Raw genomic sequence first — 15,131 nt, forward strand, 5'->3', positions numbered from 1 at the left:
GGGATTTATTAGAACAGAAGGTGGCTCAGCAGGTTGCTATAAAAGTGGGTAGAGCAACTATGTTAGATTATGACATTACTGGTGAAAAACAGTGGTAACTCTCAGTTGGCCACTAGAAGGCAGATCCCACGGTTATGCAGATAGAGCCTTGCTATTGATCCTGTGAAGCATATGTTGACCTGTATTTTTTCAAAGAGTCCATTTTGCAGTTCACTGTTTCATTTTGGCTGATTTGGGAGTATAGAAACAGTCACAGGAAGCTTAAAGGGCAAGTATAATAAGGGAAACCAACTCTGAATATTCACGCAAAGGACTGATGCTGTAGCTGAAGCTCCAATACTTTGGCCACTTGATGCGAAGAGCTGACTCACTGGAAAAGACCCTGATGCTGGGAAAGATGGAGGACAAGAGGAGAAAGGGGGCAAAAGAGGATGAGATGGTTGGATAGCCCATCACCGACTTGATGGACATGAGCTTGACCAAACTCTATGAGATAGTGAAGGACAGGGAAGCCTGGCTTGCTGCAGTCCATGGGGTTGCAAAGAGTCAGACACGACTTAGCAACTGAACCACAGCAACAATAAGGGCATCTGATGAACTGATGGTTGAATGAAGAGAGCACACCCCAGGCCCCCAAGACCAGGCCCAGTGTTAACAAGTCTTTGTTCTCAAATAGCCTCTGAACTCAAACTCCTTCTTCTCTACCTTAAAGATAAAAACTCCTTTGGTTTCAATTCCACTGTGTCTATATATCTCCGATCCATATTTCATTCATTATTATTTTTTTTCCTAAATTTTATTGGAGTATAGTTGCTTTACAATGTTGTGTTATTTCCTGCTGTGAGTCAGGCATCAGTTCAGTTCAGTCACTCAGTCGTGTCCGACTCTTTGCGACCCCATGGACTGCAGCACACCAGGCCTCCCTGTCCAATCACCAACTCCTGGAATTTACTCAAACTCATGTCCATTGAGTCGGTGATGCCATCCAACCACCTCATCCTCTGTCGTCCCCTTCTCCTCCCACCTTCAATCTTTCCCGGAATCAGGGTCTTTTCCAATGAGTCAGTTCTTCTCATCAGGTGGCCAAATGATTGGAGTTTCAGCTTCAGCATCAGTCCTTCCAATGAACATCCAGGACTGATCTCCTTTAGGATGGATTGGTTGGATCTCCTTGCAGTCCAAGGGACTCTCAAGAGTCTTCTCCAACACCACAGCATCAATTCTTCGACACTCAGCTTTCTTTATAGTCCAACTCTCACATCCATACATGACCACTGGAAAAACCATAGCCTTGACGAGATGGACCTTTGCTGGCAAAGAAATGTCTCTGCTTTTTAATATGCTGTCTAGGTTGGTCATAACTTTTCTTCCAAGGAATAAACGTCTTTTAATTTCATGGCTGCAGTCACCATCTGCAGTGATTTTGGAGCCCCCCAAAATAAAGTCTGTCACCATTTCCACTGTTTCCCCATCTATTTGCCATGAAGTGATGGGACCAGATGCCATGATCTTAGTTTTCTTAATGTTGAGTTTTAAGCCAACTTTGTCACTCTCCTCTTTCACTTTCATCAAGAGGCTCTTTAGTTCTTGTTTGCTTTATGCCATAAGGGTGGTGTCATCTGCATACCTGAGGCTTTACTGATATTTCTCTCAGCAATCTTGATTCCAGCTTGTGCTTTTTCCAGCCCAGCATTTCTCATGATGTACTCTGCATATAAGTTAAATAAGCAGGGCAACAATATACAGCCTTGACATACTCCTTTTCCTATTTGGAACCAGTCTGTTTTTCTACATCCACTTCTAACTGTTGCTTCCTGACCTGCATACAGATTTCTCAAGAGGCAGGTCAGGTGGTCTGGTATTCCCGTCTCTTTCAGAATTTTCCACAGTCTGTTGTCATCCACACAGTCAAAGGCTTTGGCATAGTCAATAAAACAGAAATAGAAGTTTTTCTGGAACTCTCTTGCTTTTTCAATAATCCAACGGATGTTGACAATTTGATCTCTGGTTCCTCTGTCTTTTCTAAAACCAGCCTAAACATCTGGAAGTTCACAGTTCATGTCCTGTTGAAGCCTGACTTGGAGAATTTTGAGCATTGCTTTACTGACGTGTGAGATGAGTGAGTCTGGCATACGTATACATATATGCCCCCTTTTGTGGATTTCCTTCGTTATGCAGTAGGTTCTCACTAGTTACGCTTTATGCATAGTGTCCATGGAGTATATAGGTCAGTCTCAGTCCCCCAAGTCATCCCACAGCACCTTTCCCCTCTTAGTGTCCATGTGTTCGTTCTTTAAGTCTATATCTGTGCTTCTGCTTTGCAAATAGGTTCATCTTTACCATTTTTCTAGATTCCACATTTTGGGCTAATATGAAAGATTTGTTTTTCTCTTTTGGACTTACTTCATTCCTGCATCTCTAGCATTTGCTGCTTCCAGGGCTTGGAACGTTCCCCTATTCAGGTTTGCTCAAAGGTTACATCCCTGAAGACACCTTCTATGAGCCTGCTACCTAGTCTAGAACCCCCTCTTCCTCTTATTCTCCCTCTGCTAACCTGTGTTACTTTTCTCTGCGGCCCTGATGCCGATAGGTCACATTCAGATCTGTTTGTTTGGTGCTATCACCAGCAAGGATATAAATACATGAAGCTGGAAATTCTGTCTGTTCATATTCTGCTCTGTTCTCAACACTAGGAAGAGGCTGGCACAAAACAGACCTTCAATAAACACGCATTTAATAAAAGAATTAATGTACTAAATAATTGAGGTCTACTACGTATGCACTGAGGTCTACTAAGACACAAGATATTAAATGAAAAATATGCATGTAGCCCTGAGATAATACTGCAAAAGTCCAAAGAGAGCTTCTATAAATGAGAAATGGGCATGATTAATAAAAATAGAGATTATTCTAAAGTAATAATATTATTTCAAAAATTAGTCATACACTAACCACTATCGATAATTAAGTAATACTCTTTTAATGAAATTGCTTTCTCCAAAATCGCATGCCATTTCCTCACTGTTCTCCAAAGTGAATCTCCCTATAGTCCTTTATCTTCATGTGTGCCAAGTACATGCACAGATGCCCTTATGAACATAATATATAGGATATTTTTAAAAACCTATGTATTTTGACATTCCATCTACTTATCTACTTTTCAATGTTTTAACAATTAAGAATTTCTTAGAACATTATGCACTAAAAATATCTTCAAAGCATATTATTATGTCAGAACACACTCAAACCTGAAAATATGTAAGTCCAAGAATTTTGACTTCAGAGGTAAGACATATATATATTAATAATAAAAAAAAATTGACATTAAAAACAGGGTCAAAATTGAGTTAATTAAGAAAACTGTTACTGAGTCAAGAGTACAAAAATAGTGAAACTCATTATTTAAAAACACCTTGAGATTTAAAAAGAGTGTTTTATCAACTGAAGTGTTAGTTAACTGAATAGAGTGATTTTGTAAAATGTACTTCATTTCTTTTCTCTACGGTTAAATTTCTCTCTTGGACTAATTCAATCTATTGGGTTTTGAGGACAGACTTTGGTAATGGAGTGGCCCATTCTCAGATGGATTCTTCTCTGACTGTGAACCAAAATTCTGTGTTATTCAATATGACACAGAGCCATGGAAACAACAAAGCTTTGATTTGTCATCTGCCTTCCCAGTTCTTCAAATGCATTCACAATGTGAAGTTAAGTCAGTACCCTCATCTCACATGTAACTGTTTCCTGTAATGATGATCCATAGAGAAGGCAACTCTGAGTCTCCAACTTGAGAGTCACCCTGAGTGTCTACTGCCGTCGTGTCTACCCTTCTGATAAAACAGGCAGTGGGATTCAGTGGAAAAAGCAAGATCTTTCCAGATTAGGAAAACCTAGTTTAGTCCTTCCTATGTCCCTGAATAACTAAATATCCTAAATTGTGTAGCCTCTCTGAACCTCCTAGCTCATCTGCATTCTGTATAATAATACTTTACAGTGTTACTTTACAAATTCAGTTAGGTAACATACACAAAGCCTCTAGGACATAATATTGAATTTACTTAATGGCACCTGCTGTTTTGCCAATTTGTATTCAATGAAAGAAGAACAAAAGGCTTTCTGAAAGAAGAGATTCTATCTTATTCAAGGCAGGGTCCAATTCTCTACAAAGACACACGTTCTTCTGTTTGCAAGTCTAGTCCAAGATAGCCTCTTCCCTGGGATCTGTGTGACCTTGTATGACCAATGGCATTACCCAGTTCTGTTTCCCAACTCCACATAAATCCTCTTTTCCCTATTCTTGTCTTTCTCAAAAGCTGGCAAATACTCATTGAGGTTCTCAGTATGTCAACTTCTGTGCCAGACTGCACTAGAGCTGCTCTCCTAATTACTGAATTTCTAGATAATGAGTACAAGGTGGTATCTTTGCTACCTTCCACAACCTTCTTCCAAACCCAAGCTCACTTGCAAGTTGCTCGTCTCTACTTCCCGAGTGCTCACCGACTCTCCTAGCACTTTGGCTCCCTCAGAAGCCTCCACCCCACCAGCTTGTGCTCCCTTGCAGGGGTCTTGTAGCCAAAACACGAGGCTTCTCACCCTTACCAGAATCCTCGTTTCAAGGGGCGTGTCTCAGGAAAAAGAAGGACCAGCTAATTCATACTAAGAGGCAACTTGCTGTTAGCTCTATGTGTGGGTGAGATATTAACATTTTAATAGAGGAAACTAGGAAATGAGGGGGATGAGGTACTATTTGAAAGCATTTCACTGTTAGAGAAACGACTTGTTTATCCATATCAGGGTAATGTGAATGTTTCCAAATTTGGAGAGAAGATGGAAAATCCGTACATTTCACATATTTGCTCTCCAAAGACTGGGTGGGTCTCCCTTCAGCACCCTGATCTCCTCTAGGTTTTTCCAACAACAGCAACATGCCAGGCAGGGAGCAAAACGTGGAGACTCCATAAGGCTGTCTCAGGCTTTTAGCTCTCATCCCTAAGGTGGCATAGCATCTCATTGGTTTGTATTGGAGTCCCCAAGGCCACTTTATTGGGGTCCCCAAGAGCTTCCCTGGTGACTCAGATGGTAAAGAATCCACCAGCAAAGCGGGAGACCTGGGTTCGGTCCCTGGGTTGGGAAGATCCCCTGGAGAAGGGAGAGGCTACCCACTCCAGTATTCTCTCCTGGAGAATTTCATGGACCGTATAGTCCCTAGGGTCACAAAGAGTCGGACACGACTGAGCAACTTTCACTTTCATTTAGGAAGACTCAGAAATCAGAAAAGGTGTTATATTCATAATTACAATTTATTACAGAGAAAGGATACAGATTAACATCAACAAAAGTCACGAAGACCAAGTCTGAATTGACAGTGCACACATCAGCAAAGATGTGTGACAAAATGTATCACATGTTGCCAACCAGGGAAGTGCATCTGAGCCTCAATGTCCAGGGATTTTATGGGAGGTCAGTCACATAGGCAAAGAGCATCTACCTAGCTGGCTTCAGTTAGTCTCCAGCCACTCCAGAGGTCAAACTAATGTGACAAGGTCCAGAGCACCAAGTGAACAAAAATAAGCAATCACCATGAGTCACACCGTTAGCATAAATTATTTGCATTACCCACGACCCCTGTGATGCAAAGACACTCTGATTAGGCAGAATATTCTAAAGAGGCAATCTTTATTGTAGTGGTTTTTGCCATACATTGACATGAATCAGCCATGGATTTACATGTGTTCCCCATCCCGATCCCCTCCTCCCGCCTCCCTCTCCATCCCATCCCTCTGGGTCTTCCCAGTGCACCAGCCCTAAGCACTTGTCTTGTGCATCCAACCTGGTCTGGTGATATGTTTCACCCTTGATAGTATACTTGTTTCAATGCTGTTCTCTCAGATCATCCCACCCTCACCTTCTCCCACAGAGTCCAAAAACCTGTTCTGTACATCTGTGTCTCTTTTTCTGTTTTGCATATAGGGTTGTCGTTACCATCTTTCTAAATTCCATATATATGTGTTAGTATGCTGTAATGTTCTTTATCTTTCTGGCTTACCTCACTCTGTATAATGGGCTCCAGTTTCATCCATCTCATTAGAACTGATTCAAATGAATTCTTTTTAACGGCTGAGTAATATTCCATGGTGTATATGTACCACAGCTTCCTTATCCATTCATCTGCTGATGGGCATCTAGGTTGCTTCCATGTCCTGGCTATTATAAACAGTGCTGTGACGAACATTGGGGTGCACGTGTCTCTTTCAGATCTGGTTTCCTCAGTGTGTATGCCCAGGAGTGGGATTGCTGGGTCATATGGCAGTTCTATTTCCGGTTTTTTAAGGAATGTCCACACTGTTCTCCATAGCGGCTGTACTAGTTTGCATTCCCACCAACAGTGTAAGAGGGTTCCTTTTCTCCACACCCTCTCCAGCATTTATTGCTTATAGACTTTTGGATAGCAGCCATCCTGACTGGCGTGTAATGGTACCTCATTGTAGAAGCCCACTTTCAATGTGCCTGTTTTGTGATCCACGTGCTGTAAAAATATTCTTTTAGAGGCACTGAGCATGTGGTGTCTTCTAAGCTTTATGTGTAAATAGAATGTGAAAACAAACATATTTGGAAGAATAAAATTTGAAACACTGGCCATTTTTTTTGTATATATTTACTTAAAATGGCTTGAGAGTTGCTGTTTGGTAAGCAGGCCTCTAGCATAAAACTGAAAAGGGGAGGAAATTCAGTGCTAGTTTATTTGTGCTATAAAGTACTTAAATGTCTTCTCAATCTAAGAAAACATTGTATAAAAGGGGAAGCATAATTTTAGAATAAATGATTTTCTTCTTTGAATTTGGAACGCACCAATCTGGCCTATAGTTTTGAATCTTGTTATTACTTAGCTCAGTATAGAGACAACCTTGACAAAGAAAGTTGAAATCCGAGTGACTAAGTTAAGTGTATAGAAAAGTTCGACCATTGGAATTCCTCTCCTCACGTTTCTCTATCAAATCAATCATCAATCAGCCAATTAGTGAATATACAAACAAATGTATATTTTAAAAAGCTATATTCCAAGGCCCAAAAGTCCCAGGTCCCCACAGCATGGTAGTTGAGAGCATACCCTCTGAACTCAGCATTCATCCCAAGATGAAATCCTTGCTCCTTCCCTTACTGGCTATATAACTTTAGGCAACTTGTTATTAAAGTTATGTCTGGTACATTCAAGCCTCAATTTCTCTGTCTGTGTTTGGGTTTCCCTGGTGGCTCAGATGGTAAAGAATCTGCCTGCCACTGCAGAAGACATGGGCTTGATCCCTGGGTCTGGAAGATCTCCTGGAGAAGGAAATGGCTACCCATTCCAGTCTTTTCTTTTTTTCTTTTGGCTCACTTCAGTCTTCTTACGTGGAGAATTCCATGAACAGAGGAGCTTGGTGGACTACAGTTCATGGGGTGACAAAGAATTGGACATGATTAAGCGACTAACACTTTCACTCTTGACTTTCAAAATGGGGAAAATACCTACTTGGAAGGTTTAATTTCAGTAATTAAAGGAGATAACATGTAAAATGCTTATAGTGTCTAGAACGTAGTTAATCGCCAATGGATATTGATCATGTTGACCTATTATTTAAACCATTAAATCACCATACAAATACTTGGTTTAGATGCAACTCAGCTTTGTGGTTGAGACCATAAACCCGAGCACCAGCTTCCTGTGTTTGAATCTTAGCTTTGTCATCACTAGTTTGGGGACAACATGTAACTGTGTCAATTCTTCATCCATAAAGGAGTAGAAATTATGGTGAAGACACAATGACTGCAAAATATTTGGAAGAGTACCTGACATATAAACCAATGTATGTGCATGCTCAGTTGTGTCCAACTCTTTGTGACCCTACGGATTGTAGCTAGCCTGCCAGGCTCCTCTGTCCATGGGATTTTCCCGGCAAGAATACTGGAGCGGGCTTTCATTTCTTCCTCTAGGGGATCTTCCCCACCCAGGGATCAAACCCATATCTCCTGAATCTCCTGCATTACAGGCATATTCTTTACTGCTGAGCCACTTGGGAAGCCCTGACATATAAATGCTCTATAAATGTCAGCTATTACAATAGACTGCCTTTTAAAAAGGCCCATTCTGTCAATAGATAGGCCTTAGACTAATCACTTAATTTCCCTGAACTTCAGTTTTCTGATCTGTAAAATTGATTATATCAGCCTTGAACTGAAATGATCAGAATATTTTTAAGCTTTAACAATTATCACCATCACGGCTTCTACATATCACTCATATTAAGTGTGAGTGAAGCAATTAATCTTAGAAATACATCATAAAACCTTGGAATTATACAGTTTTCACAAAAAATTATTTTAAGCATGAAATAACATTAATTCCTTCATCTAACATTTTTTAAACAACTTTCATGTGTCAAGAACTGTGCTAGCCACTGAAAAATGAAGTTGAGCACTTTTATCGAGAAAGAGATATAAAAAGACTAATATATTATATGAAAAATGCAATGATAGAGATTGCCCAGAATAATAAGCATTCAAAGTAGACATATTCTCTGGACTCAAAGACTGATAGAATACAAGGTGTAATTCCCCTTAGTTTCTCTTTCTACCTCCATCAAGACATTTTCAATAAATATTGAATAAATATATGCTGAATAAATCATCTTATTTTGGAAAACTACATCATAGTCTTCATTCTGTGACCTAGATTTTTGGTTTGACTATACAAATTACTGGTTATCTGTATGACCCTACATAAATCAATATACTGCCTGGAGGTCAGTTTCCTAAATAATAATAGCTTGATTCACGTGTTCTGTTTATTTTGTGGGGTTGGTGAGAATTTCAGATGAACTAGTATATTTGAAGTTTCTATGAAAATCCTCAAGTAAAATGCAAAGGTAATATATGATTTTATCCTTAAAAAAAAAAGCACAGGGCAGTACTTCAGAAAATACTGAGAGTATTATGTGAAATTTTGCAAATGAGAGAAATCTCATGAGTCTAAGAATGACATAGCCAAGCCCCTGGCCCCAAAGGAATGGCTAGTTCCAATTTCTATCAGGAAAGCAAGTGCTAACAAGAACACATGTTTTCTGAGCAAGCTGCAGAGGTCTGTTCTTCTCAGAGTCTCTTCAAATCTGCTATTGAATTTCATTCTATGACTACAGCCTTGTTGACTCTGGTCAATGGAAGTGCCCAATATCAGTATCTTTATCTAGAAATCACATGTTAATTTTGCTCACAGCACTCTCTTTCTACAAAATATAATCAAGTAAATAGACAAGAGATAGGTAAACACTGAGAGACAAAATCTGATATTGAAATATTAAGCTTCTAATTCAATGCATTGATAGTTGATCTTAACACTGGGTTTAACAAACGACACTCCAAACATACTGGTTCTCTGAATCAAGTCTTTTGTGGCTGATCCAAGTTGCTTTTTTCTTTTCTTCTTCTTCTTTTTTCTTTTTTAAAGAACTTGAAATGAAGCAGAGCCATGACTACAATTTACTCTGGGGTACAAAGATATTATTTTAGAGGAAAATAGCTATGGGAGAAGGAAAGGTGTTCAGCTGGAGAATAAATGGTCGTTGAGATCAGACAAATAGGAGATGAGGAAGTGGGCAGAGTCATGCCGCAGGTAAAGGGAAGGGAGCAAAGGTGGAGCTGAAGATGTGGCTTGTGCTTTCCTCCGCAGACTGAAGCTGCTCTGATGTATGACGCTGTCTACACGGTGGCCCTTGCCTCCCACCGGGCTTCCCAGCTGGCCGTCAGCTCCCTGCAGTGCCACCGACACAAGCCGTGGCGCCTTGGGCCCAGATTCATGAATCTGATCAAAGAGGCAAGTGACACTGTTCACAGTTCAGTTCTTTTTCTGGCTTAGTGCTTCTGGCCTTGTTCACATGGTGAAGTCTTCCAATTTGGCTCTGTTGGCATGATGTCATTTGGTGAGGTCCTTTCCATTTGGCTTTGTTGGCATGAAGTCTATAAGAGAGGAGAAGCCATCATCAACCCGTCTGCTGGGAATTCACTGGTAAAAATGTGTGTAGAAGTACCAGGAACTTTCTAGTGTGATGCTGAGAAGCTTTCAAAAGCTACCGGATTATGACATGCACCTTCCTTTGTTGCAATTCAGACCCCAGCTACTTCTGGCCCTCCACATGTGTTCATAATAACTCACAGGTGCTTCTTCTATGGCCTGCTGAGTCATGGGGTAGGTCGGTCCATCACTGAAGAGAACCAGAGATAGTTTCCCCATTCTCAGCCTCTAGTCCCAGTGGTTTCCCTAAGTCGTGGGTTCTATAGGACTGAACAGAAGGCGCTCTTTGTTCTAATGATACACTGATTACATCACCAGTTGTCAGCTAACTGAAAAATCTGGTATCTTTCGAAACCTACGCCATGTATTGAAGGATTTTCAAGAGTACAGGGTTTAGGGAGGAGGTGAGTTCTCACTCTTACCCTGAGCACCTTCCCTTTTCTCAAAGACAATTTAATTTCTCTTCACTGGATCCTGTTCTAAGGTCTTGAGATGCCTTCTAGGTATGTATTCTTGGATTATCTTTGACCCCAACACACACCTTGGAGTGTGTCTGGACTTGACAAGATGATACAAGGTATTTGGGGGCAGGCGAGTCTGACTGAGGATACATATGCTGTGGTGCTGTTCTAATGCTTTCTCTATGGGATCAGAGATTTACCTCTCAAGTGAAGAGTATCTTTATTCCTTTCTGCACTGGAGAAGGTTGGGGTGAGACAAAGCCTTAACAAAGAAGAATGGCAAGGAGCACAGTTCAAGAAAATAATGCCCAGTGAAGAGGAAGGGAGATATCTAAAGAAAGGTGCCTACTTTGGGCTTTATCTTGCTGGTCTCTTGTGCACTTACAGACCCCCTTTTCAGGCTCTTCTATCTACTTCTTCCTTGAAGTCTGACTGTAATCCATAAGGGTCAGGAGCAGAGAGACAGGAGGTATGAAGGTTAACAGGCTAGCCAGGCTCCTTGTAAATTAAGGTTATTTACAAGGCTGAGGCTGAAGTGTGGCAAGCAGCAAAGTGCCTTGGACACATGATCTAAGGAGGCACTCACTCTCAAGTTTGAATCCTGCACATGCAGAAGACTGAGAAGGACTGCTTCTTTAAATTTTGTGCCCTGGGCACCTCTCTTACCTCACTCTATTCCTGGCAAGGTTATTTGGGTTTAAATTCCACCTCCACTAACATGTACAAGCAATGTAACCTGGATAAGTTATTTAGACTCCCTGTGTCTCAGTTTTCTCATCTGTAAAATGGGAATAACACCTTCTATCTCACACCAGTACTGTGAGGATAACGAGTAAAGTTAATTCTTGGGAAGAACAGGACAGGGACATAATAAGAATCTGAAATATGAGCTATTCTCTTACCATTGGAAAGGACTGCTCACAGCAGCCCTCATTCGATTTTACTGAGGATGATGCCAGGAATTTAAAACTGGCAACAGCAACAAAGAAATCACAATTGGGCATGAAATGAAATACCCTTTCTGACAGTTACAGAAATCTGACATACTGTGCCTAATAGGAAAACATCACGCAGCCTCTCCTTTCCCCATAGTGATCATGGTTATGTCGCGAATCGCCATTCAGACCGCCTTGATCTTTAACAACAAAACAGCTTGTTTCCTTTTATCTCATCCCAGAGCAAGAAGAGGCATGAGACCACATTACAATTTGGGATCAAACACTCTGGAGCACCCCAAGCACCTTTTTTTCTTATATTTGAGTTGCATACGAAGGTGAAATTACCAAGTCGTATTTAGATGTGTGTAAAGAAATAATGAGCTCGAAGAGGAGGAACCACATTGAAAGCAAAACAGCATTTTACATTCATTTTACTCCAAAGAATAAATTCCCCATTCTCAGGCTCCACAGCTGGGGTACGAGGGGAGACGCATTAGAAAGCTTGAGTTCATGTTTTCTTTGGTTTCCTGAGTCACGATGTCTTCTACTGCCTTTGACAGGGTTTAGGCACCTGCAGAGAAGATGGAAAATCAGATAAAGAGTGATGCCCTGGCCTGTTGAAAGACTTGCACTGAGGGAATTTTAAGACAAACTAAAACATGCAAAAGTGAGAAAATACAGATATTTCTTTCAATGAGCACCTAATACAAGACTTTGCAGCCATCAGATGTGATCTGTTGTTGTTTAGTCTCTCAGTCATGTCTGAATCTTGTGACCCCATGGCCTGTAGCCTGCCAGACTCCTCGACGATGGGATTTTCCAGGCAAGAATACTGGAGTGGGCTGCCATTTCCTTCCCCAAGGGATCTTCCCAACCCAGGGATCGAACCTGTATCTCCTGAATTGGCAGGTAGATTCTTTACCACTGAGCCTCCAGGGAAGCCCATCAGATTTGATTAGGAAACATAAGTCCCTTGGTCCTTTCTCTGAGTAGCTGTTACTTTCTAAGCTATTTCCAAAACTGTAATCAGAAATAATGTAAAGAAGCAAGTCAGCAGATTGCATGTATGAGAGAAGATCAAATGAATCACAGGAGGTAAATTTCCAGAGCAGAGAGGTACTTGCAATGTGCACTAACCCCTGAATCCACACATGTTTAGAATCAGGAAGCCTTTCAGGCTGGTCTCTCAAGCTGGCTACCTTTCAGTGTTTCAGACTGACCAGAAAGAGAGAAAGAATTAAAGACTATTTTGAACACGACAGTATAGGTTATAGTGTTCTCTCTTTGGGTTTTTGCTAAATGAGTACATATGAGGAGATTATAAATCCCCACTCAACAACCGGGACTCCATTATACAAGTTATATTAACTTAGGTGATGCTAGTGGTAAAGAACCCACCTGCCAATGCAGGAGACATAAGAGATGCAGGTTCGATCCCTGGGTTGGGAAGACCCCCTGGAGGAGGGCATGGCAACCCACTCCAGTATTCTTGCCTGGAGAATCCCCATGGACACAGGAGCCTGGCGGGCTACAGTCCATAGGGTCGCAAAGAGTCAGACATGACTGAAATGACTTAGCACACAACTTGGTACAGGAGATATCTCTCTGAAATTATAAAATGTGGTTTCTACTGTCTACCAATATAAATTCTATCAGTACACGGTGGAGGAATGGCAGATTTCATCCACATTCATCTGAACCCTCACTTTTCAGCAGGATATGCAGGGTCCGTAGTGATCCCTTCCTGACCTCCTATGCCGCCTCTCTCATCTCTTGCTTCCATCCCAACACTCGCTGAATTCACTGTGACTCCTCGAACTTGCCATATACTCCTTCCAAATTCTCTTGCCTCTGATTGAAGTGCCTCCTCTGGATCACCCTTTATGATCCAGTTCAAGCACTAGCTCCTGACTGTGGCCCCAACTCACAAATTCAGGCCCCTCTCCTTCATTACAGCTGTTGTGAGACCATCATAGTGGGTTGTATGTCTGTCTCCAAGCTGTGCTTTTCCGGTCTCAATTCCCTAGTACTTGCACAACACTGAACGTAAAGTGAGCACTCAATAAATAGTAAATGAGAGGATAAGTGAACAAATGAACACCAAAGTACCTGAAGAACACACCCAATCTATGAACAATATTATAGCCATTGGCCCCATGCATGAATATCATATCCAGACACAATTCAGTAAGGCAGAAATGAAAGCCTGGACTAGACTCATCCACTGAAGTCATAGGTTCTAGTGGAAGAGTGAGTCAGGGGTCTTAGGAAGAGACGAGGATATCACTTTGCTGACAAAGTCCATATAGTCAAACTTATGGTTTTGACATCAGGCATCTACGGATGTGAGAGTTAGACAATAAAGGAGGGTGTTGTTTATTCCCTCAGTTGTGTCCAGTTCTTTGTGACCCCATGGACTGCAGCACAACAGTCTTCCCTGTCCTTCACCATCTCCTGGAACTTGCTCAAACTCATGTCCATTGAGTTGGTGTTGCCATCCAACCATCTCATCCTCTGTTGTCCCCTTCTCCTCCTGCCTTCAATCTTTCCCAGCAACAGGGTCTTTTCAAATGAGTCAGTTCTTCGCCATCAGGTGGCCAAAGTATTGGAGTTTCAGCTTCAACATCGGTCCTTCCAATGAACACCCAGGACTGATTTCCTTTAGGATGGACTGGTTGGATCACCTTGCAGTCCAAGGGACTCTTAAGAGTCTTCCCCCATACCACAGTTCAAAAGCATCAATTCTTCAGCACTCAGCTTTCTTTATAGTCCAACTCTCACATCCATACATGACTACTGGAAAAACCATAGCCTTGACTAGGTGGACCTTTGCTGGCAAAGTAATGTCTTTGCTTTTTAATATGCTGTCTATATTGGTCATAGCTTTTCTTCCATGGAGCAAGTGTCTTTTAATTTCATGGCTGCAGTTACCATCTACAGTGATTTTGGAGCCCAAGAAAATAAAGTCTCTCACTGCTTCCATTGTTTCCCCATCTATTTGCCGTGAAGTGATGGGACCAGATGCCATGATCTTCATCTTTTGAATGCTGAGTTTTAAGTTAATATTACGTTTTAATGTCAAAACCACTCTCCTCTTTCACCTTCATCAAGAGGCTCTTTTTAGTTCCTCTTCACTTGCTGTCATAAGGGTGGTGTCATTTGAGATTTTTTAGATTATTTGAGATTTGAGATTATTGATATTTCTCCTGGCAATCTTGATTCCAGCTTTGTTTCATGCAGCCTGGCATTTTGAATGGTGTACTCTGCATATTAGTTCAATAAGCAGGATGACAGTATATAGCATTGACATGTTTTTTTCCCAGTTTTGAGCCAGTTCATTGTTCCATGTCTGATTCTAACTGTTGCTTCTTGACTTGGGTACAGATTTATCAGAAGGCAGGTAGGTGGTGGTCTGGTATTCCTATCTCTTGAAGAATTTTCCACAGTTTGCTGTGATCCACACAGTCAAAGACTTTAGCATAGTCAATGAAGCAGAAGTAGATGTTTTTCTTGAATTCTCTTGCTTCTTCTGTAATCCAGCACATGTTGGCAATTTGGTCTCTGGCTCTTCTGCCTTTTTTAAATCCAACTTGAACATCTGGAAGTTCTTGGTTCATATATTGTTGAAGTCTAGCTTGGAGAATTTTGAGCATTACTTTGCTAGCATGTGAAATGAATACAATATTG

General features: G+C 41.2%; 1 protein-coding gene across 8 annotated transcripts in view; it reads left to right on the forward strand.

The window, feature by feature from the left end:
• Positions 1-15,131, forward strand: part of GRIK1 (glutamate ionotropic receptor kainate type subunit 1) — a 438,838-nt gene that overhangs the window by 320,131 nt on the left and 103,576 nt on the right. For all 8 annotated transcript variants that reach the window (XM_043893053.1, XM_043893051.1, XM_043893054.1 and 5 more), the window contains one exon: positions 9,704-9,847. In XM_043893053.1, the coding sequence (XP_043748988.1) occupies positions 9,704-9,847 (144 nt within the window). The remainder of the gene's footprint in view (positions 1-9,703; positions 9,848-15,131) is intronic.

The sequence above is a fragment of the Cervus elaphus genome, chromosome 31 (assembly GCF_910594005.1).
Source record: "Cervus elaphus chromosome 31, mCerEla1.1, whole genome shotgun sequence".
Lineage (NCBI taxonomy): Eukaryota > Metazoa > Chordata > Mammalia > Artiodactyla > Cervidae > Cervus > Cervus elaphus.